This window comes from Stigmatopora argus, chromosome 3 (assembly GCF_051989625.1).
Source record: "Stigmatopora argus isolate UIUO_Sarg chromosome 3, RoL_Sarg_1.0, whole genome shotgun sequence".
Lineage (NCBI taxonomy): Eukaryota > Metazoa > Chordata > Actinopteri > Syngnathiformes > Syngnathidae > Stigmatopora > Stigmatopora argus.
The window spans coordinates 23659981-23680460 of NC_135389.1; the positions used below are offsets into that span (position 1 = coordinate 23659981).

Below are 20480 nucleotides of genomic sequence, written 5' to 3' on the forward strand. Positions count from 1 at the left end.
TTTCTGCCTCCATATCTTGCTCGCTTGGAGTCACTGTCTGCCAATGAGGGCACTGGACGTACTGTCTTTTGCTTCTTTTTCTTTATTTTGAAGTCACTGTCCGTCATGGAGGGCACCGGACGTCCAGTCCTTTTTCCTGGTCCAAAAAAACAGACGTCCCAAATGAGTGAAATTGCTATTTCTTGCATCCAGAGGTTTTTTTTTTTGGGTGATCTGGTGAGGCCGTAGCTTTTGCACCCGGTCTCTCGGCGGGATTTCCCGGAAATCCTCCCCGGCCGGGTTCCTGGATGGGATGGAGACAAACGTGGCCGCTCCATCCCTCCAAATTCTATTGACGTCGTCTACGGAGAAAATTGGAGTCGTTTTCCATGCACGGTAGACACGCCGTTAGCATAATTGTCCTCTTACGCCAGCGTACGCTACGGTATTTACAGTAAGAAAATAAAAGATTTGTGGGGGCGTCGTGTTTCGAGGGAAAAGTGCCGAGCCAGCTCCAGCGCCATTTACCTCAAACGCTGTTGACTTTTGGCACCGCCAGCGGAACGACCAGTTCCTTTCCAGTTCAGGGTCTTGGCGCGTCTGTATCAACCTGACTTTGTTTAACTTGTTGTTTTTTGTTTGTCAGCCCAAGGTGGTTTTTGTAGTAATAGATCTGGACCGGGTTGGAAAACAAGAAGCACCTGAGTGCAATCCACTGACTGCACTTGTAGGACACCAGATTGGTGAAAAGGTGTCCTCTTTCTGGGTTGGAATGAAAACCTGCACCCATTCCACCGTGGCCTACGGCGGAATGGTTTGCCCGGCCCAGCCTCAGCCTTTTGCCCGAAGGTGACACGCCCCCACCCCAGAGAGAACGCCGGCTCAGGACGGAAATGAGAGCGTGCCGGAGAGAAGAGCGCAAAGCCTTCAAAGCTCCAATCAAACGCGCCATTCACGTCACAGGAAACCATTTTCCGGCGTCGACGCTCCCCACGGGAGCTCCGCTTCAATTGGCCGGGTACGCCTCTCTCGCTCGCCGCTTTTTTAAAGGAATCCGCCACCGCGTCGGGTGTCGGGCCCCGGCGGGATCCCGACGACAAGAGCGCCAGGAATTGAATTGAATGCTTTTATTGTCATTAGACAAAGTAGAATGAGATTTAAAGCTAGCAAAGCTTAAGGGAGGCACTCTTACAAATCTCCCAAAACTTCAACACCGTAGGGAAAAGCAGAGAGAGCGCCCCCGCTGCTCTTCGGGCCGAGCCCAGAGAGCCAGCGTGACTTGAGGCCGCCATCTTGCGTCAGGGGGAAAGGCGCCGTGCGCGGATCCCGTAGCGCGCTCGCGCGATCGCACACTCGCGGCCGGGATCAACGTTCATTTTGTGAGTTCGCCGTCCGGTCGGCGGGGGCCGCGTCCGCCTCGGCCAATCCCGGGCCTGAGAGCAGACGGCACTTCCAGGAAGCGCGGCGTCGGGGAGATCACAGCGCGTTATTGACTTGGCCGTGTCTTCTCCGCATTTCTCTTATGAAAACTTTGTCCTAGGCTGCGCCAAAACATCAATAGAGGGGGATGACTTTGTCATTTCACTTGACGGACAGGACGCCGTCAATGGTGGCCAGCGGGTCAAATATTTCTACGGGTGGGCGGATCCCCACGGGTTTACTTGGGCTTTTGTCTCCTAGCGGGGAAGAGAACTGCATGCTGCCTGCCACTTTTTATAATAATAATAATCGGACATAGGCCCTGTCGTCATCGTCAACAACAAAAGCCTACTTGTCATCACACCCAGAAACTGCGTATGACGAAATCGGTAGTGCTTCTCCATTAGGTGCGTTTACTCGGCAAAAGACCTAAATAAGTGCTAGTTACGGACTTGTAATTTGGCATTCTGCTGTTATGGATACAGGTCACTTACCTCTCACTGTCTTTCACTTACCTTCAGTCAGCTAGTAGGAGGCAGATCACCACCCAAACGAATGTGTGTTGTGTTACCGCAAATTTAGAGTTCTGATGGATGTGGGGGAAAAAAACTGTCCTTAAGCCTATTTGTCCGTACTTTGTGGGACCTATAGCGTCTGCCAGAGGGCAGCAGCTGGAACAGATTATGACCAGGGTGGTAAGGGTCCCCTATGATGTTCCTGGCTCTGCTGAGGTAACGAGGGCTGGCAATGTCTTCCAGTGAGGGCATAGAGCAGGCGACGATCCTCTGGGCAGTGTTATCACTTTCTGCATGGCCTTTTTGTCTGCCGCCGTGCTAAATGTTGTTTACCTAAATTACTGAAAGAATCCAAAGCCAAGTCCTAAAAAGCATAGGATGCGTTCGTGCGTGCGGGGGTGCTTCACGTAGGCCAACCATCGGGAAGCGTACACCAAAATGGACAAGATTGGTCGCCAAGGAAGCAGAAGCGGTTGCTCCGTTTCACTCCAATGGATCGATCAATCAATCAAAACAATAAAAAATAGGGAGCCGGGCAGCCATCATTCAAATCGATGTATGGAATTGCAAAAAAACACTATTTTTTCCCCATTTATTCTCTCCATATTCACATATATTTATATACACATTGTATTGGGAAAAAAATACACAAAGTAAATGAGCGTACTATAGCAAAGACAGAGCAAAATGAACGCGAATGTTTTCAGAGTCCAAACCAGTCGCTGAGGCCTCCCCGGCGAGGGTCGCCTTTCTGCCTCTGCTTCTCGTCCTCCATGAACTTCTCCTGCATCTCCTCGACCGAACCCGGCTCCGGCGCCTCGCTCTTGGCCGGGAAAAGGTCGGGGAAGGAGAAGGTGTGCCCTTCCGCCTGAAAGCCGGCGAGCAAAGTCAAAATCTCACTTTGGGGGCAAAGACGAAGCCAAGCGGGGACGGGGCTTTTTGGGGGTTTGCCTCTGCGGCGCTAGCCGGCTAGTTAACTAGCGACCGGTCAACGGGCGCCCGCTCGGGGCATACATAAGTTTGTATCACTTCCGGCGGATTCCCCAAATCAACAGGAAGAAACTGCGAGCTGTAAGGAGCCCGTAAGCCAATAGGAAGAGTCCAGGCCAGCCCACGGAAAGGTTATTTTCCAGGGCATAAAACATATACACTAAATACAATAGTGAAGGTTTTTTTTTCCTCTTATTTTCCCCCCGCCTGACTTGCCAACGAAACGACAGACACAGGAGCGCTTTGTTCGTCTGGCTTGACCTTTACTTCCAATTTCCCCGCAGTGACTCCCAAAATAGGCAAGGCAGGCAAATGATTTTTCCTCCGAGAAAACGGCGCGCCAAATCAATGGGAGGAAAGTTGGACGTCGAATTCGGGCGCTGACATTTCGCTCTTTAATTGTGGAAAAAAAGCGGAAACTCTCCTTCCTTCCTTCCACGCTAACGTTTCCCGCTTTCGAGGCTGGCTCCGCCCCCCCAGGAGCACCCCATCTTTCTCCTTTGGATACGCCCTTTTGCCGGTGACTCGGGTTTGGGTTAACCCTAACCCAGGGGTCGGGAACCTTTTTTGACAGAGAGAGCCATAAACAATTCCTATTTTTTTTAAAGTTATTTCTTGAGAGCCATTCTCAGAATTGAAAAGTAAAAATACATGGAAATGTGTGATTTTTTGGGGGGTCATTTCACCACTTTTGAAGTACAAAAAGTCTCCAAATTCTCTTGACAACATTTGTTATGCTGCTAATAAATCAGTATCAATGATATCATGCATGCAGAAGAGTCATAAAAAACAAAATTATGATTAAAGTGGTGGTAGAGGTAGTGTCAACGCCATAATGACGCTCTATTAGTGCGTTCGGGACTCCGCTTTCTCAACGGTAATTTACCTATTTTACCTCACAGGTTAGTGGAGAGCCATATGCACCCATGGAAAGAGCCACATATGGCTCCCGAGCCATAGGTTCCCTACCTCTGCCATAACCCTAACCCATTTCCCAATTCCACCAACTTGTCTGGCACCCAAACCTTGTTTGTTTGCACATTAACAGCTGTTGACTGGCCATCCATTATCTATGTCACCCCTCCCCACCGTTTGCTTCCCGTCGGGAACAACTTCTTCTTTTCCGACTCGAAACGGGTGGGACGCCGGCGACGGCTTCCCCAAGGAAGGACTCGCGAGGAAGAGGTCCGTCGTCGGACGGCCGGAGCGAAGAGTTAATGCGTTACAGCTGCGATATTAGCTGACGGAGGGGCCAATTGGGGGCTACGTTATTGGCTTTGACGCAACGCAACGCTCTCCCACATGTGGAGTTGATTAGCAACAATCTTGTTTTGCTGCGAGACAAAGACCCGACCGACGACGCGTCTACGGACGGAGCCAAACCGGGCCAGACTTTAGGAACGGCCAGGGCCGTCGCCGTCACCCTGCGCGTGCACGAGCCCACGAGCGATTCACAGCCCGTGGCTCAGAAAAAGAGACGGAGCTATCGATGATTGAAGTCCGTCCGATAACAGAGAGATTGCGTTGCGGAACGATTTTAGGAGATGTGAAAAAAACAAAGAAAGAAAGAAAAGGAAGGAAGGAAGGAGAGTTCATGCTGGCAATAACATTGACTTTGGCGCTTGAAAAGAGCATTCCGTGCCAATCCAAAAACCCAACAGGCCCGCATTTTCTTCAAACCATTTCCAGCGCGTTCAAATGTTCCCCTTTCAAAATCTGACCCCTGGTTCAAATGCCCCGTTTCCTCGGTCCCCGAAAATGGCAAAAGGTCTCCAAAAACGGAGGGAGGCTTACCATCTGAACGTAGGCCACTTTGTAGTCGGGCTGCTTGACTCTCTGGTTCAGGTGATTCCTCTTCTTGTTGGAACCTGACCCCCCAAATAAGGCAAAAGGTTAAAAAAAAATGGCTCTATTACTACATTACAAAAATATCGCTATCGTTTTGACGTGGAAGGACTCACCAAATTGGATCCTGGTACGTACTTCTCCCACCGGAATGTTGTAGATCTTCTCCAGGTAGTTCTTGATGTCATACTTGGTCATCCTGCCGTCACAACAGAGATTGCTTCCATGGTTAAGCCTGCTTTGGTTAGCTTACCAGCCCACATACAGACGCTCCCCTACTTACGAACGAGTTAGGTTCCGAGCGATTGTTCATAAGTTGAATAAGTTCCTAAGTTGCTCAGTGCTATATTTTGTATTATAATTTATGTTTAAGGCCTATATAAGTATATTGAAGGTTTATATAAGTGCATTTGTATGTTTAAGGCTTGTATCAGTAACACGCATTGGTTTGTACTGAAAAAAAAACATTTAATAAAATGGAGAGAATACGTACAGTACTGTATACATACTACCGACGGTCGAACGATTCAAGTTGTATGCCCGTGCAACGCTCACCATTTTCTCACCCGCACCAAGCTTCTTTATTAATGTCACTTTGGTTTCAAATGAAATGGCTTGCCTCTTCCTTGCACTACCACCCTCACTAGAAGCCTTTCGCTTTTCACCAACCGTATTGAATAATGGATGCACGAGATATTTCATGATAAAAATGAAAACGGTTCTTTGCGCACTGGAGATACGTTCACGCACTTCCGCACTGCAACGAAGTGGGCAGAGGAAGGTAGATGCTGGGTGAGCTGAGCTCTCACAGCGCCAGGCGTCGTCGGTATTAGCGGCGGAAAGAAGCACTACTCGGAAAAAGGCGCGCAATACAAAATCGACCTTACGAACATTTTTCGACATAAAGGCAATTTGCAGACATGTTCGTATGTACCGTTGTTCATAACTCGAATGTTCGTAACTATGGGAGCGTCTGTATTGACTTTTTCTTCAAGGGCCGCCGGTATATTGCCGATATTATATCGGGGATCCGCATTAATCCCGTTCACGACCTAGGAGGGGGGGCGAGGCGACTTTTGTCCCGGGCCAATTTTCAAAGGTGGCATTTACGTACGTTGCGGCGTGACCGTCAGGCACTTTGGGAAGCGCTCTCCAACGGGCAAATTGCCCAATTGGCAAAAATGGAGTGGCGGTTAAAAGCCCTTCTTCCGCCGATCCTTTAGACGGTCGAGGGCGAGGGCCGCTTCCCGTGTCGGGTTTCAGCACGCGTGCACGCTCCATCGATCCACGGATGGACGCGGAGAGCTAATTGTTTCCGTTCTTCCCACTTTTTATGTCGCAAAGGGATGTTGAGGAAAGCATTTACCGTATTTTCACGACTATAAGGCGCACATAAAAGTCTAAAATTTGCTCCAAAATAGACAGTGCGCCTAATAATCCAGTGGGCTTTATATATGGACCAATACTAAAATTGTTATCACGATAAAATAAAATAAATCAGTCGATAGGACAACTACGCCAAGCAGCCCCAGACTCTACTATTTCCCGTAGATAAAGTACTGCGCAGTGACTGCTGGGATATAGAGTTCTTCAATACACTCAGTATGACGGCGACCACACTAATTTGGTACTCGCCGTCATTTCGGCTGTATTTACAAAGGAAATCCTGCCGCTAGATGTTGGCTTCAACGGAGCATTCAAAGGTAGACTGCGAACTACTCGGAGCTTGCCGTCATTCCCGGAGGCTTAAGAACTACAACCGCGGGACCCGGCGTTTTGAAAGACTCATTTGGGCAATTGTTTAATTCGGACACAGAAAATGAGGACTTTGATGGATTTGTGGGTGATGATGACGTGAGTACGTTGTAAAATGTCTAAATAAAGTACAGCCGAACTCAGTTTTGCTTCCGTTGCCTTTTTAAAAACATGTTTTTAGCGTGTGGGTGTAGCGTGCAAGAACTATATTTCCCAGCAGTCACTGCGCACCGGAACCCGGAAATAGGCTACTTCCGGTAGCCGGCGCTATTGCGCTTCGATGTTCATCCATATATAATATATATGCGTCTAAAAAAACGGTGCGTGCGTTGTGTGTTTAAAATACAGAAATAGCACTCGTTATTGACACTGCGGGTAAAAATACGATGCGCCGAATAGTCGTGAAAATACGGTAACATGTTTTTTTTCATCTGCCGCTGCAGGAGGCTTTGGAAAGTCTCTCGTAGGTGGACCGGACTCCAGACTATCCTTTCCGCCGACGCGCTGGTCGTGTTCGAGCGGCATCGAGTAGGCCAAAGCGACAACATCCGGGCGCAGAACAAAAATCCGACCTTAGCGCACCGACGTTCGCTCGTCTTTCCATTCCATTGACGACGCCGGACGTCCGATCCGTCTCGACGGGGAGGGGCTGATGAACCGACGGGGGTCCCCCATCCACGGGGGCCGGGAATTTGCCAAAAGCAACGAGCGACAATCTGCAAACGCGCCCCAAAATGAACAGGAAGCCACCCTGAAATGCCTCAAAACCAACAGGAAGTGACCTAGGGGGGGTTTTGGGGAGCAAAAGAGCATACACCCCCCGCTCCACTTCTACCGATATTGCTCTTTCTGGCTTTTTGCTTGGGTTCTCATTTGAAAGATAAATATTGTTTTTCTCTACGGAGGCATGTGGACCCCCCCCCCTCGAATTCCAATGAAACAGGCGCACACACATGCATGCGCACGCACTCGCAACCCCACACGCGGGCGGACGAGAAAATGATCTCAGCGTTCTTGGAATGGGGCAGATCGGAGTTCCATTAACAAGCGGGAGGCCGAGCGCCCGGATGAAGAGATTAGAGCGCCCGCCCGGGTCCAGGGAATCGGGGATTTTTATCCCCGGGCTCGGCTCGGCCCGGCGTTCTCGGTTCCGCCGACCCGTGGCCCGTCCTGGCCGCGCCGCTCGACAAAAACAAGCCTAACCCGTGGCGCCACCCACGGCGCGCTCATTTCGCAATGGTTAGATAACTCCGGAACCGACGAAGGCGCAACCGTTCCTCTCGCGGGATATCTAATACGTAAACCCAAACTGGACATGGCGACTCCGTTTGGGCTCAAAGGTCACGGGTTTGTTTGCATTCTGCATAACTCCAGCGCAAATACGGGGATTATTTCAACAAAAAAAATAGGATTTTTTGTCATATGAAATGGATGAAGCGATTTCATTTTTGGGGTCATGGGGTCAAAGGTCACGGAGGTGCGTTCGCATTCGGCATAACTCGAGCGCAAATACAGGGATTATTAAAAAAAAGCTAGCAGGATTTTTGCCATATGAAACGGATGAAGCGATTTCATTTTGGGGTCAGGGGGTCAAAGGTCACAGAGGCGTATTCGCATTCCCTCTAACTCCAAAAGGAAAAAAAGGGGACTAAGAAATGTGCATGAGATGTTTGCAATGGGAATAGAAATAGGATGATGGGGTGACTGTGTTTAAGGGTCGTGGGGTCAAAGGTCGCCGTGGTTTCTTTGTATGTTTGTGTTGAGCAAGAACGGGGAAAGAGGTGAGCGACACACTTGCGCCACGTTTGTCACATGAAATAGAGGAGAATAGCAACCTCGCTTTTGACGATAGACGCCCAATCGAGCGCGCCTTTGTGCTGAATTTAAAGGATTACTAAGTAGCAGTTTCGTAGTATTCCAATGAGTAAAAAGCTTTCATCTTCCACTTCAGTCAGCCGTTCATTCACAACGGTCGATTGGTCGAACAAAGAGACCGAAAGGAAAATTAAGGTTCTCGCACCACCTTGTGGCTAAGAAGGGAAGTGCAGTTCTTGTATCGACCGCCGTTCCATTCATAACATTCGGGTATGAGGAGAGCATGCTTCCAATTATTTTCCATTGTCGATTCATCACCAATCGGAAACGCTTTTTCTTTTTGGAAGACCTGCCACTAGGTGGTGCCAAATCGCAACTAACAAAGCTCACAGAAACAGCGAACGCAACAGTTAATACAGACGCTCCCCTACTTACGAACGAGTTAGGTTCCGAGCGATTGTTCATAAGTTGAATTTGTTCGTAAGTTGCTCAGTGCTATATTTTGTATTATGATTTATGTTTAAGGCCTATATAAGTATATTGAAGGTTTATATAAGTGCATTTGTATGTTTAAGGCTTGTATAAGTAACACGCATTGGTTTGTACTGAAAAAAACATTTAATAAAATGGAGAGAATATGTACAGTACTGTATAGAGAGAGAGAGAGAGAGATTTATGTATTAGAAAGTGGCCGAAAGAAGCGATCTAACGACGATTGCACAGTTTTCTTCTTTTTTTCATCATAAATGATGCGGTAGCACTGTATGGCATCATTCAATTGATTGGCAAACTTTGTGCAACGTTCAATATTTGGGTCCTGCTGCTCCATCTTTATGTTTATAAATGGAACTGACGGTCGAACGATTCAAGTTGTATTCCCGTGCAACGCGCATCAAGCTTCGTTATTATTGCCACTCATTTCAAATGAAATGGCTTGCCTCTTCCTTGCACCTCCCTCAATAGAAGCCTTTCGCTTTTCACCAACCATAATCAATAATGGATGCACGAGATATTTAATGATACAAATGAAAAAGGTTCTTTGCGCACTGGAGATACGTTCACGCACTTCCGCATTGCAACGAAGTGGGCAGAAGAAGGTAGATGCTGGATAAGCTGAGCTCTCACAGCGCTAGGGGGCGGTATTAGCGGCGGAAAGAAGTACTACTCGGAAAAAGGCGCGCAATACAAAATCGAACTGACGAACATTTTTCGACATAAACGCAATTTGCAGACATGTTGGTATGTACCGTTGTTCATAACTCGAATGTTCCTAAGTAGGGGAGCGTCTGTATTCTAATTGCACCAACTGTATATATATTAGCTGATATTGGCAAATCATGAGGGAAAAAGTCCATCTACCGAAATATCGGTCGACCTCTGCGGCGGCTATGATTTAAGCAGTTCAAAATAGTGACATTTTTGACAAAACGGACACATAACAACAAAAACATCACATACACTACAGTACTCTTAACTCGAGTAGTAGGAGTTGTAGCCCTCCCGCTTTTGACGGATTGGACATCTAGTTTTGTCACCATCAGCCAATTACTAGTTTAAAAGTGCAATTTGTTCTTTCTCCCACTGGGGGGTCAAGATCTCCCCCCACCCGCCAATTAGCTTCTCCTTAGTAGACATCCCATCCATTTGAAATGGTAGAGTTGACAAGTGAACCAACGTTGGTGGGACTTACACCATGGGAACGCGGAACTGGACGGTGTCGGACGGTTGCTCATTTCCGGGTCTCACCAGCGTCAGGAACCAGTTAGGTCTGAAGAATCTCAGCTGTGGATTTCCCAACTGGTAAAAAGGATAACTGCAAAAAACAAAAACAAAACTGCAGAATAAGTGTGCATACTTTGCACCACAATACATGTCTGTTAATAGTGTCACGTAAATAAATACTGGTACCTGACAAAAATAGTACTACTACTGGCTATTGCTAAAAAACGCTCACACACTAATAGTCGTACTATTCAATGCGCTTTAAAAACAAAAAATAGGTACCACGACCACAAGTGAAACGCCAAAATTGATTTTTTAAACATACGGCTACTTGAACCAAAAATATATGTACTAGTAGCATATACCTAGTTTTCCAGAGAAGTCTAACATTAATGTAGGTGACGACGTACATTGTTGTTGTTGCTAGTGTTTAATTTCGCTTTTCAACGTGCCCCCCCCCCTTAAATCTTCCATAACACAAGCAAAGAGGTGTAACGCCAATATGTAAAACATGTAGATAAATAACTACGACAACCTGACCTAAAAAAAAGTAGGCGGCTACAACTAGCAAACCTTATTCTTAGCACACTAAGCTAACATTAAACCAGGTGACGTGCATTGTTTCGGCTGTTCAATTTCGCTTTTCCCTCCCAAATTCGGTAACACTACTGGAAAAGAGACGTGACGCCAAATTGTAATTGATTTAAATAACAAACAACTCAAGAAAGTACACGAATACGACGAACAGAGTTTGTTTTTTAGCACATGAATGCAGGCTAACATTACTGTGGGTGACGTTCATTGTTGTTGCTGGTGAATTTGGGGCTCGAACAAGCTAGATATGGGTATGAAATAGTAAAGTACTCGTACTTACCACAATCTCGTTATTGGCATTTTCGTGGGGAAATCTTGGGGCGAGGGGTGAATTGTTGTGACGGCTTGTCAAGGTTGCTGTAATGGGACACGTGCTATTGGGAACAAAACTCACCGCGCGTGCGCACCAGACGCGCTACGTTTAGCCTTAGCCAAGCTATAAACTAGATGCAGGAAAGCTCGAGGCGAAAGCGTAACTGATTGACGGCCATTTTGCGTCAGTAAATAGCTCAGCCAGCGGATGTGAGGTGAGGCGTGGCAAGCAAATTTCTCCACATAATTACGCCGAATTCTTCACGGATTTACACACCATTTTGTGAATGACAAAGGCATCGAGGCAGGATGTTGAAAAACAAAAGTTGCGCGTGCGGAACTGCTTCAAGATGGCGAAGGCCGCCGACTCTCCTGGGAGTGTAGGCGCATGCGCCGTAGTCAGTGTTGCCTTTCCGCCGGCGTGCTTCCCTCCTCGTCTTCTCCACGACCATGTCGTCCGACACGGTTAAACTGTCTAAAAATCTTCTCCGCATGAAGGTGAGTTTAGTCAGCGAGCGATCGGAAGGCACCGTGGTCGACGTCCGTTGACGCCCGCGTCGCTTTCTCAGTTCATGCAGAGAGGATTGGACGCGGAAACCAAAGAGCAACTGCGAGAGGACGGCAAAAGGATCATCAGCGAGCAGCACTGGTACCTGGACCTTCCCCAGCAAGCCGTCACAGAGTAAGAAAAACAACCAAAATACAAAGGCGCACATTGACGACTGTATCTATGTTCATTTTTTGGACACCTTCCTCTTTAAATTGGGAAATACTCTCTAAGTTTAGTTTGCTTCCTGTTCAAATTGAGTTATTACAGGTCACTTCCTGTTGTATTTGGGTTATTATCAGGTCACTTCCTGTTCAAATTGGGGAATTCCCAGCTCACTTCATGTTGATTTGGGCCATTTCCCATTCAAATTGGCCATTCCGGGTCACTTCCTGTTGTATTTTGGAGGAAACCTGTTGGAGGAAACCTTTTTTCCAGTCTTGCTTTTTTTTCTGTTTGAAACCGAAGGAATTTGATCGTGGAGGAGAAAAGCGTGGTCCCGCTGGAGGAGCTTTTGTACGGCCGCATATCTTTCCGGGGTTTCAACCCGGAGGTGGAGGTGCGTCCGGTCGCTCATTGGCACGCCCACTCGCCACTCGTCTTGCTAAGTTGCGTTCCTTCTGCCCCAGCAGAAGCTCATGGCATCCTTAAATCCTCGCCCTGACGCCGTAAAAGAAGAAGCCAACGTCGACATCGGACGCATGCAGACGGACGTGACGGATGAAGAGATGGCGTTACGGTGGGTTTTGAACTTGTGTGCGTGCGCGTGTGCGCACTGCATTGCTGAACGTTGACTTTTGTTTTGCAGCTACGAGAGTTTAGTGGGAAGCCTGAAAAAGAAGTTTGCCCGCAAGCGACAACGAGAGTCGCTGGACGACGAGCCCGACGTCGACCAGAGAAAGTTCGTCAGACCTCGGGATTGACGGGAGGAAAGCTCCCAAAGGGCCGCCTTTCCTCGTCCAAAACGAACTCTTTGGCTGCCGCCGTCCAATCGCGCGGCGCCAATCGTCTCCGGCCGCCTTTCGTCGTTTAAAACTAACTCTTGGCGTCCAATCATCACTCTCCTGTCAATTGAAACGCCATTATCGTTTGCCATCCATCCATTTGAAGCAGGAGGCTGGCATTTGCTGACCATCCCTCCCATTCCAAATGAATTGGACGCCTAGCGCTGTCAATGGCGGAGAAAGGAATGAAGAGGTGGAAAAATGGCAAACCTTACATCCTTGCTGACTTGGAATTTTAGATTCTGACAACTATATAAGTCAAAGTACAGCATTACAGTACTACCATTTTGTACTACTGTGTAAGTCAATTTGTTGTCAAGGGGTATATTCACTTTTGACTACCGTATTTTCACGATTATAAGGTGCACTTAAGTCTTAAATTTCCTTCAAAATAGACAGGGCGCCTTATAATCCAGTGTGCTTTATATATGGAAAAAAATTAAAATGTGTCATTCATTGAGGGTGCGCCTTATAGTCGTGAAAATACGGTACTTTTTCATGTTAACAGTAAGAGTATATTTTTCTTGTTAATTAAAGTTTTTTGGTTTGTGGTATTGAAGAGTCTATCAAGTATTTTGTGTGTGTTGATATTGTTCATTTGGTGCATTTCTGGCTCACTTCCTGTCAAGTTTGGGGAAATTAGAGGAAGCGTATAAAAATTTTGCAGGTCGGAGTTGAAAATCCAGGAATGAATGGAAATGTTTTTCTTGCAATCATTCCAAAAGTAATGGTAACAGTTTAGTCAAATATGTGGCAGAATTGGACATTTTTCACAAAGATTGATTTTATGAGTTTTTGATGTGCGAATAGCAAGAATTGGACACAAAGGGAGGACAGATTTTGGCCATCGTCGGCCGGCATTAGACATCCTAAGCGGTTAGACTAGGGGAGGGTGGCGTTGAATCCAGTCCGGTTAAATGGAATGGGACTTAGCGCCGGTAGCAGGTGACGACTTGAAGCGACGTTTGCGAGTTTTGGCTTTGACCGACCGGGTGGGTGGGTGGGCCGCCATCAGGCAAAGTTTTGCTTGAGGAAGTTGATGAGGCCGTTGGTGGACGGGTCGTGGGACGAAACCTCGGCGTCGTCTCGCAGCTCCGGCTCGATTTTCTTGGCCAGTTGCTTGCCCAGCTCCACGCTGGCGAGGGAAAGGAAAAGGCAGGGCGCAAATGTGTCACAAGGCTCCGTCACCCCCTCCCGGACAAAAAAAAAAAAAAAAAGTACTCACCCCCACTGGTCGTAGCTGTTGACCCCCCAGATGACACCCTGCACGAAGATCTTGTGCTCGTACATGGCTAGAGATAGGCGGCGTGGGGAGAAAAGATAAGGAAGTAGCATTGGCCGAGCCTCCCACTTGAAAGGAGTCGGACGTCGCCACTCACCGATCAGCGCTCCCAGCATGAAGGGTGTCAGCTTCTTGAAGATGATGGAGTTGCTGGGCTTGTTCCCCTCAAACACCTTGAAAATAAAAGTAGCAAAGACTGCATACGTGCGTACGTGCGTGCTAGCTAGCTTGTTTGCATGCGCTTACCTTGTGAGGAAGGAGTTTGTCCAGAGAATCCCCCGACAGGCCGGCGGCCAGGAGCTCCTGGCGAGCCTCGTCCGAGGTTTTGCCTTTCATAAGAGCTTCCGTTTGAGCCAGGAAGTTGGCGCACAAAATCTGGAAACCGTTAGCAAACCATTGACATTTCCTTCAAAATTAAATGGCTGCTGGAAAGTGGAGAAATTGCAACAACTCCCATTCACGGACTGGAAGAGCAACTTCTCCGAGATGCAATCGCCATTTCTTTCTATTTTTTTTTCTTCTAAAACAGGTCTGATTGCACAACCAAACGTTGAAAAGGTCATGACCTTTGCCCGTTTGCACGTTATTTTCTTTCTCAATTATTTGCCTGGCCAAACTGGAAAAAAAAACGACAAAAGCCACTGATAGCAGTGGCTTGTTTGGCGACGGCGACGGCGCTAGACCTTGTGGTGCAGGTTGTTCCTGATGGGATTTTGAGACTGCGCCGGAATGAGGAAATCGGCCGGAATCATGCGGGTGCCTGCCAACGACAAAAACGTTGCTTAACCCTTTCAAACAAGGGACAAGGAAATAAAATGGCCACAAAGACAAAGAAACCAACAGAGAGTGACCTCGAAATGCCCCCAAGATAACAGGAAATGACAGAGCGACCTCAAAATGCCCCCCAAAACAGCCACCTTGATGTATGAGCTGGTAGAAGGCGTGCTGTCCGTTGGTCCCGGGTTCCCCCCACACGATGGGGCCCGTGTTGTAGTCCACGCGACTCCCGTCCTTGGTCACGTACTTCCCGTTGGACTCCATGTCCCCCTGTGGCGCCGAAGGTTGACGTCAACGCCACGCCGAGCGTACCGTTCGGGAGAGAGAGACACGGGTCATTGAGAGAGGATCCCGCCGCCAGACGGTCCCACGGGCCGCACCTGCTGGAAGTAGGCGGCGAAGCGGTGCATGTACTGGTCGTAGGGCAGCATGGCGTGCGTCTCGGCCCCGAAGAAGTTGCCGTACCAGACGCCCAGCAGAGCCAGCAGCGCCGGGAGGTTCCGATCCAGAGGGGCGCTGGCAAAGTGCTTGTCCTGGAACAAACGGGGCGGAGCTAAGCGTCGCTTAGCTCCGCCCCGTCGGCCGGTGCCAGCGCCGACGCCATCCCGTCTTTACCATCCAGTGGGCGCCGCTCAGAAGCCGCTCAAAGTTGTCGAAGCCTAAAAAAGGGCGCAAAATGAGGCAAGTGCCCATCGGCAAGTACAGACGCTCCCCTACTTACGAACATTCGAGCTACGAACAACGGTACATGCGAACATGTCTGCAAATTGCGTTGATGTCGAAAAATGTTCGTAAGTTCGATTTTCTATTGCGGGCCTTTTTCCGAGTAGTGCTTCTTTCCGCCGCTAATACCGACCGACGCCCGGCGCTGTGAGAGCTCAGCTCACCTAGCATCTACCTTCCTCTGCCCAGTTTGTTGCAGTGCGGAAGTGTGTGAACGTATCTCCAGTGCGCAAAGAACCTTTTTCATTTGTATCATTAAATATCTCGTGCATCCATTATTCAATATGGTTGGTGAAAAGCGAAAGGCTTCTATTGAGGGAGGTGCAAGGAAGAGGCAAGCCATTTCATTTGAAACCAAAGTGGCAATAATAACAAAGCTTGATGCGCGTGAGAAAGTGGTGAGCGTTGCACGGGAATACAACTTGAATCGTTCGACCGTCAGTAAGTACCATTTCTAAACAGAAAGATGGAGCAGCAGGACCCAAATATTGAACGTTGCACAAAGTTTGCAAATCAATTGAATGATGCCATACAGTGCTACCGCATCATCTATGATGAAAAAAGAAGAAAACTGCAATCGTCATTAGATAGCTTCTTTCGGCCACTTTCTAGTAAATCTCCCTCTCTCTAATGTATGTATACAGTACTGTATGTATTCTCTCCATGTTATTACATGTTTTTTTTTCAGTACAAACCAATGTGTGTTACTTATACAAGCCTTAAAGATACAAATACACTTATATAAACCTTCAATATACTTATATAGGCCTTAAACATAAATTATAATACAAAATATAGCACTGAGCAACTTACGAACAAATTCAACTTATGAACAATCGCTCGGAACCTAACTCGTTCGTAAGTAGGGGAGCGTCTGTAGTTGACTGGCCACTAGAGGGCGGCGACGACACCATATATCCGGCCTTACCGATGCGTAGCGCGATGGAGAGGCCGATGGCAGACCACAGCGAGTAACGACCTCCGACCCACTGCGGATGAAACCACGCGGCGTGAGCGGGGCTACGGCGAGAGAGGGCTCCCAGCCCCGCCCACGACGGCACGCACGTCCCAGAACTCGAACATGTTGGCCGTGTCGATGCCGAATTCTTGCACTTTGACCTGAGGGCCACAAGAAAAGACCAGGTGAGACGGGAAGCCGGCATGTCGCTTCTTCGCCGTCGTCGTCGTTTCACTCACCGCGTTGGTGGAGAGCGCCACAAAGTGTTTGGCCACGGTGCTTTTCTAAAATAATAATAATAATAATTAACTGGCAGCCGGGTGATGGGGGGCCCTGTGGGTCTCGGGAGAACAGCACTCACGTCCTTGGCGGCACGTAGGAACCAGTCGCGGGCGGACTCGGCGTTGGTGATGGTCTCCTGAGTGGTGAACGTCTGCGTGCCGGAAAATAACATGGCTGTCAGACAGCGACCGTAACACGATACAGACGCTCCCCTACTTACAAACGAGTGAGGTTCCGAGCGATTGTTCATAAGTTGAATTCGTTCGTAAGTTGCTCAGTGCTATATTTTGTATTATAATTTATATTTAAGGCCTATATAAGTATATTGAAGGTTTATATAAGTGCATTTGTATGTTTAAGGCTTGTATAAGTAACACGCATTGGTTTGTACTGAAAAAAACATTTAATAAAATGGAGAATACATACAGTACTGTATACATACATTAGAGAGAGAGAGATTTACTAGAAAGTGGCCGAAAGAAGCTATCTAATGACGATTGCACTTTTCTTCTTTTTTTCATCATAAATGATGCGGTAGCACTGTATGGCATCATTCAATTGATTTGCAAACTTGGTGCAACGTTCAATATTTGGGTCTTGCTGCTCCATCTTTCTGTTTATAAATGGTACCGACGGTCGAACGATTCAAGTTGTATTCCCGTGCAACGCTCACCACTTTCTCACGCGCATCAAGCTTCGTTAGTATTGCCACTTTGGTTTCAAATGAAATGGCTTTCCTCTTCCTTGCACCTTCCTCACTAGAAGCCTTTCGCTTTTCACCAACCATATTGAATAATGGATGCACGAGATATTTCATGATAAAAATGAACAAAGGTTCTTTGCGCACTGGAGATACGTTCACGCACTTCCGCACTGCAACGAACTGGGCAGAGGAAGGTAGATGCTAGGTGAGCTGAGCGCTCACAGCGCCAGGCGTCGGTCGGTATTAGCGGCGGAAAGAAGTGCTACTCGGAAAAAGGCGTGCAATAGAAAATTGAACTTACGAACATTTTTCGACATAAACGCAATTTGCAGACATGTTCGTATGTACCGTTGTCCGTAACTCGAATGTTCGTAAGTAGGGGAGCGTCTGTACATTGAAGTGGGCCGGGTATCGGCTCGTAAACGGAAGAATTTGGGGCGGCTGACCTTGGAGGCGATGACGAAGAGCGTGGTCTGGGGGTCCAGCCGCGCCAGCGTCTCGGCCAGGTGCGTCCCGTCGATGTTGGAGACGAAGCTGACCTCGGGGCCGTCCCGCCCGTAAGCCTTCAGGGCCTCCGTCACCATCAGCGGACCCTAAGGACCAAAAAGGCAAAGGCCGGCACAAGTCCGTTTCTCCAGCGTCCATTTGACCGCCGCGCGTCCCTTTCGCCGGCGTCCATTTCGCCCCACGGCGTGCCTCACCAGGTCAGAGCCCCCGATGCCGATGTTGACCACGTGCTTGATGCTCTTGCCCGTAAAACCTTGCCACTCCCCGCTGCGGATTTTCTGTCAAAAATTGAAACGTTCAAAAGAGACCATTTTTTTACCTCTATACAATGAAAATAAAATACAAAAGTTATTGTTTTTATGATAAACATTCAAGAAAGTCTGAGAATGTTTCTTTTTGAGAAAAAACAGTTTTTCTTCATTTGAGTGGTATCATGTTTACAAGTACCATATTTACACGACTATAAGGCGCACATAAAAGTCTAAAATTTTCTCCAAAATAGACAGGGCGCCTTATAATCCAGTGCGCTTTATATATGGACCAATACTAAAATTGTTATCACCATAAAATAAAATGAATCAGTCGATAGGACAACTACGGCAAGCAGCCCCCGACTCTACTATTTTCCCGTAGATAAAGTACTGCGCAGTGACTGCTGGGATATAGAGTTTTTTTTGTCAATACACCCAATGGATTGTGGCCAGGTGATCGGCCTCAACCCTAGCTAGCTACTATTTGCGAATGGACTGTGGCCTGGCAATCGGCATCAACACAGTTGCGAACCATGGAAGACAGCCTTGGAATAGTTACGCTAGATATTAGCTAGCTACTATTTGCGAATGGATTGTGGCCGCCTGGACGAACGTATAAAACTCAGCGTTTTCGATGACTAATTTGGACAATTGTTCAATTCGGACACAGAAAATGAGGACTTTGATGGATTTGTGGGTGATGATGACGTGAGTAAGTTGTAAAATGTCCAAATAAAGTACAACCCAAATCAGTTTTGCTTCCGTTGCCTTTTTAAAAACGTGTTTTTAGCGTGTGGGTGTAGCGTGCAAGAACTATATATCCCAGCAGTCACTGCGCACCGGAACCCGGAAATAGGCTGCTTCCGGTAGCCAGCGCTATTACGTTTCGATGTTCATCCATATATAATATATATGCGTCTAAAAAAAACGGTGCGTGATTTGTGTGTTTAAAATACAGAAATAGCACTCGTTACTTACACTGCGCCTTTAAATGTGATGCGCCGAATAGTCGTGAAAATACGGTAGCACACACGTACATGAGATAAAACTAAAGTCGGCAGGGGATTTTGGCGGCAGGCAACCTACCTGCGTAAAGACTTTCATCTTGTCCAGCACGCGGTTGACTTCGGGCATGACGTCTTTGCCGTCCACACGGGCGTCCAAGTCGCCGGAGCGGTTGCGCAAGGCCACGTGCAGCACGGCGCGATCCTCCGTGAAGTTCATCTTGTCCCCTTTGAACATCTTCTCCCGGGCTTCCTTCACCCCCCTGGACTCCGCCTTTAAACCCGGGTCACATGACACGCGGTTACTTGCGGCAAGCTTCCTCTTCACACAATCATCACGGGCCCTTCGCAATCCGAATGGACGTTAATGGCAGCCAATGAGAGCTCGATAAAAGGGTGAAGAAGCACCGGTGTCAACACCTTCGCCGGCACAATTGCCACATTCTGCCGCAGCCCCTTTCACAATAAATGTTGCCAACTTCCCCTTGCTACTTCGAACAATGGTGAGTTACCATAGCGATGAGCATGGACATGACTTCCTGGGTGATGAGGTTCTTGGAGTAGTCCAGAAGAAGTTCGCCATCATCCGTCTCCACCTTCACGCTGTCTCAGACAAACATACACAAAAACACAGACACACACATTTTTAATGTCATCACGTTGGCATGCGCTGAAACCATTACGTAACAACGCGGAGCGCTCGAAAATGACGTCACGAATCGAGGCGATTAGGCCAAAACGGCCAGGGGGTCGTGACGTCACGACCATTCACTGGCCAATTACGCCGCAGGTACGTCCGAACCAGCATTAGCTTTAAAAAAAAAGGGGATAGAAATGGCCAATAAATGCTGCGTGCAAGCGGCCGTGACCTTGTGACGAATGAGCTAGAGAGGCCTCGCCCGTCCCCGTCCGCGTCCGCCGCCATCGAAGCGCTCGAGCAGGTCGCGTCGCCCACCTGAACTGACGGAAGCGGTCCGGTTCGGAGGCGAACATGTCTCGCATCTTTAAACTTCCGCTGTTTGCCCGGAACCACTGCTCGAGTCGCTGGAAGTTGGGGTCGCCGCTCAAGAGAGACATGTTGGACGACAAGACGAAGACGAGGATGAAGACGAAGAGGCCAAGTTCTCCTTTCAGGTGCTCGACTGGAGCGACTTAACAAGACCGCCGAGGACGACTCGTCACTATCTCGCTCTAGAGAAGGAGGGCTAAAAAAAAAGGGGCGTGCAAACTCGCCTACTCCAGGTCCCAACCAATCTTGAGCGGGGAAATCCGCCCGCCACTCACGCTTCGGCCAATGAGCAGCAAGAAACAGGCGAGGACGACTTGTTACTCCACCGAGAGGGAGGGGGAAAGAGAGGGCGTATAGTCCCGCCTTCTCCGCGCCACCCCCCAATCAAAGAAGAGCAGGAAACGCTACCCGCCACTCACCTCTCGGCCAATGAACGGCATAGAAGATAGGCGCAGGCGCCAGCCAATCATTTGGATCGAAACGTAGA

The 20480-nt window shown here is 48.3% G+C and overlaps 3 protein-coding genes across 3 annotated transcripts; 1 reads left to right on the plus strand and 2 right to left on the minus strand.

Annotated features, from left to right (window-relative positions):
• Positions 1-2488: 2488 nt before the first annotated feature.
• On the minus strand, positions 2489-12008 carry mrpl23 (mitochondrial ribosomal protein L23). Its single transcript, XM_077597272.1, has 5 exons — positions 10915-12008; positions 10009-10131; positions 4865-4947; positions 4698-4771; positions 2489-2781 (listed from the first exon to the last, which is right to left on the minus strand). Exons 1-5 carry the CDS (start codon positions 10932-10934, stop codon positions 2617-2619), a joined length of 465 nt encoding a protein of 154 aa, XP_077453398.1. The 5' UTR covers positions 10935-12008; the 3' UTR covers positions 2489-2616.
• On the plus strand, positions 11301-13051 carry mphosph6 (M-phase phosphoprotein 6). Its single transcript, XM_077597271.1, has 5 exons — positions 11301-11444; positions 11516-11628; positions 11962-12052; positions 12126-12232; positions 12302-13051. Exons 1-5 carry the CDS (start codon positions 11397-11399, stop codon positions 12414-12416), a joined length of 474 nt encoding a protein of 157 aa, XP_077453397.1. The 5' UTR covers positions 11301-11396; the 3' UTR covers positions 12417-13051.
• A 205-nt stretch (positions 13052-13256) lies between these two features.
• Positions 13257-20205, minus strand: LOC144071829 (glucose-6-phosphate isomerase-like). The gene is made up of 17 exons (XM_077597264.1): positions 19940-20205; positions 19497-19587; positions 19067-19258; positions 17924-18007; positions 17669-17815; positions 16599-16670; positions 16477-16521; positions 16345-16398; positions 16208-16268; positions 15172-15215; positions 14937-15089; positions 14697-14826; positions 14463-14539; positions 14026-14154; positions 13877-13952; positions 13723-13789; positions 13257-13632 (listed from the first exon to the last, which is right to left on the minus strand). The coding sequence occupies exons 1-17, from the start codon at positions 20059-20061 to the stop codon at positions 13509-13511; spliced, it is 1668 nt and encodes a 555-aa protein (XP_077453390.1). The 5' UTR covers positions 20062-20205; the 3' UTR covers positions 13257-13508.
• Between the last annotated feature and the right edge of the window lie 275 nt (positions 20206-20480).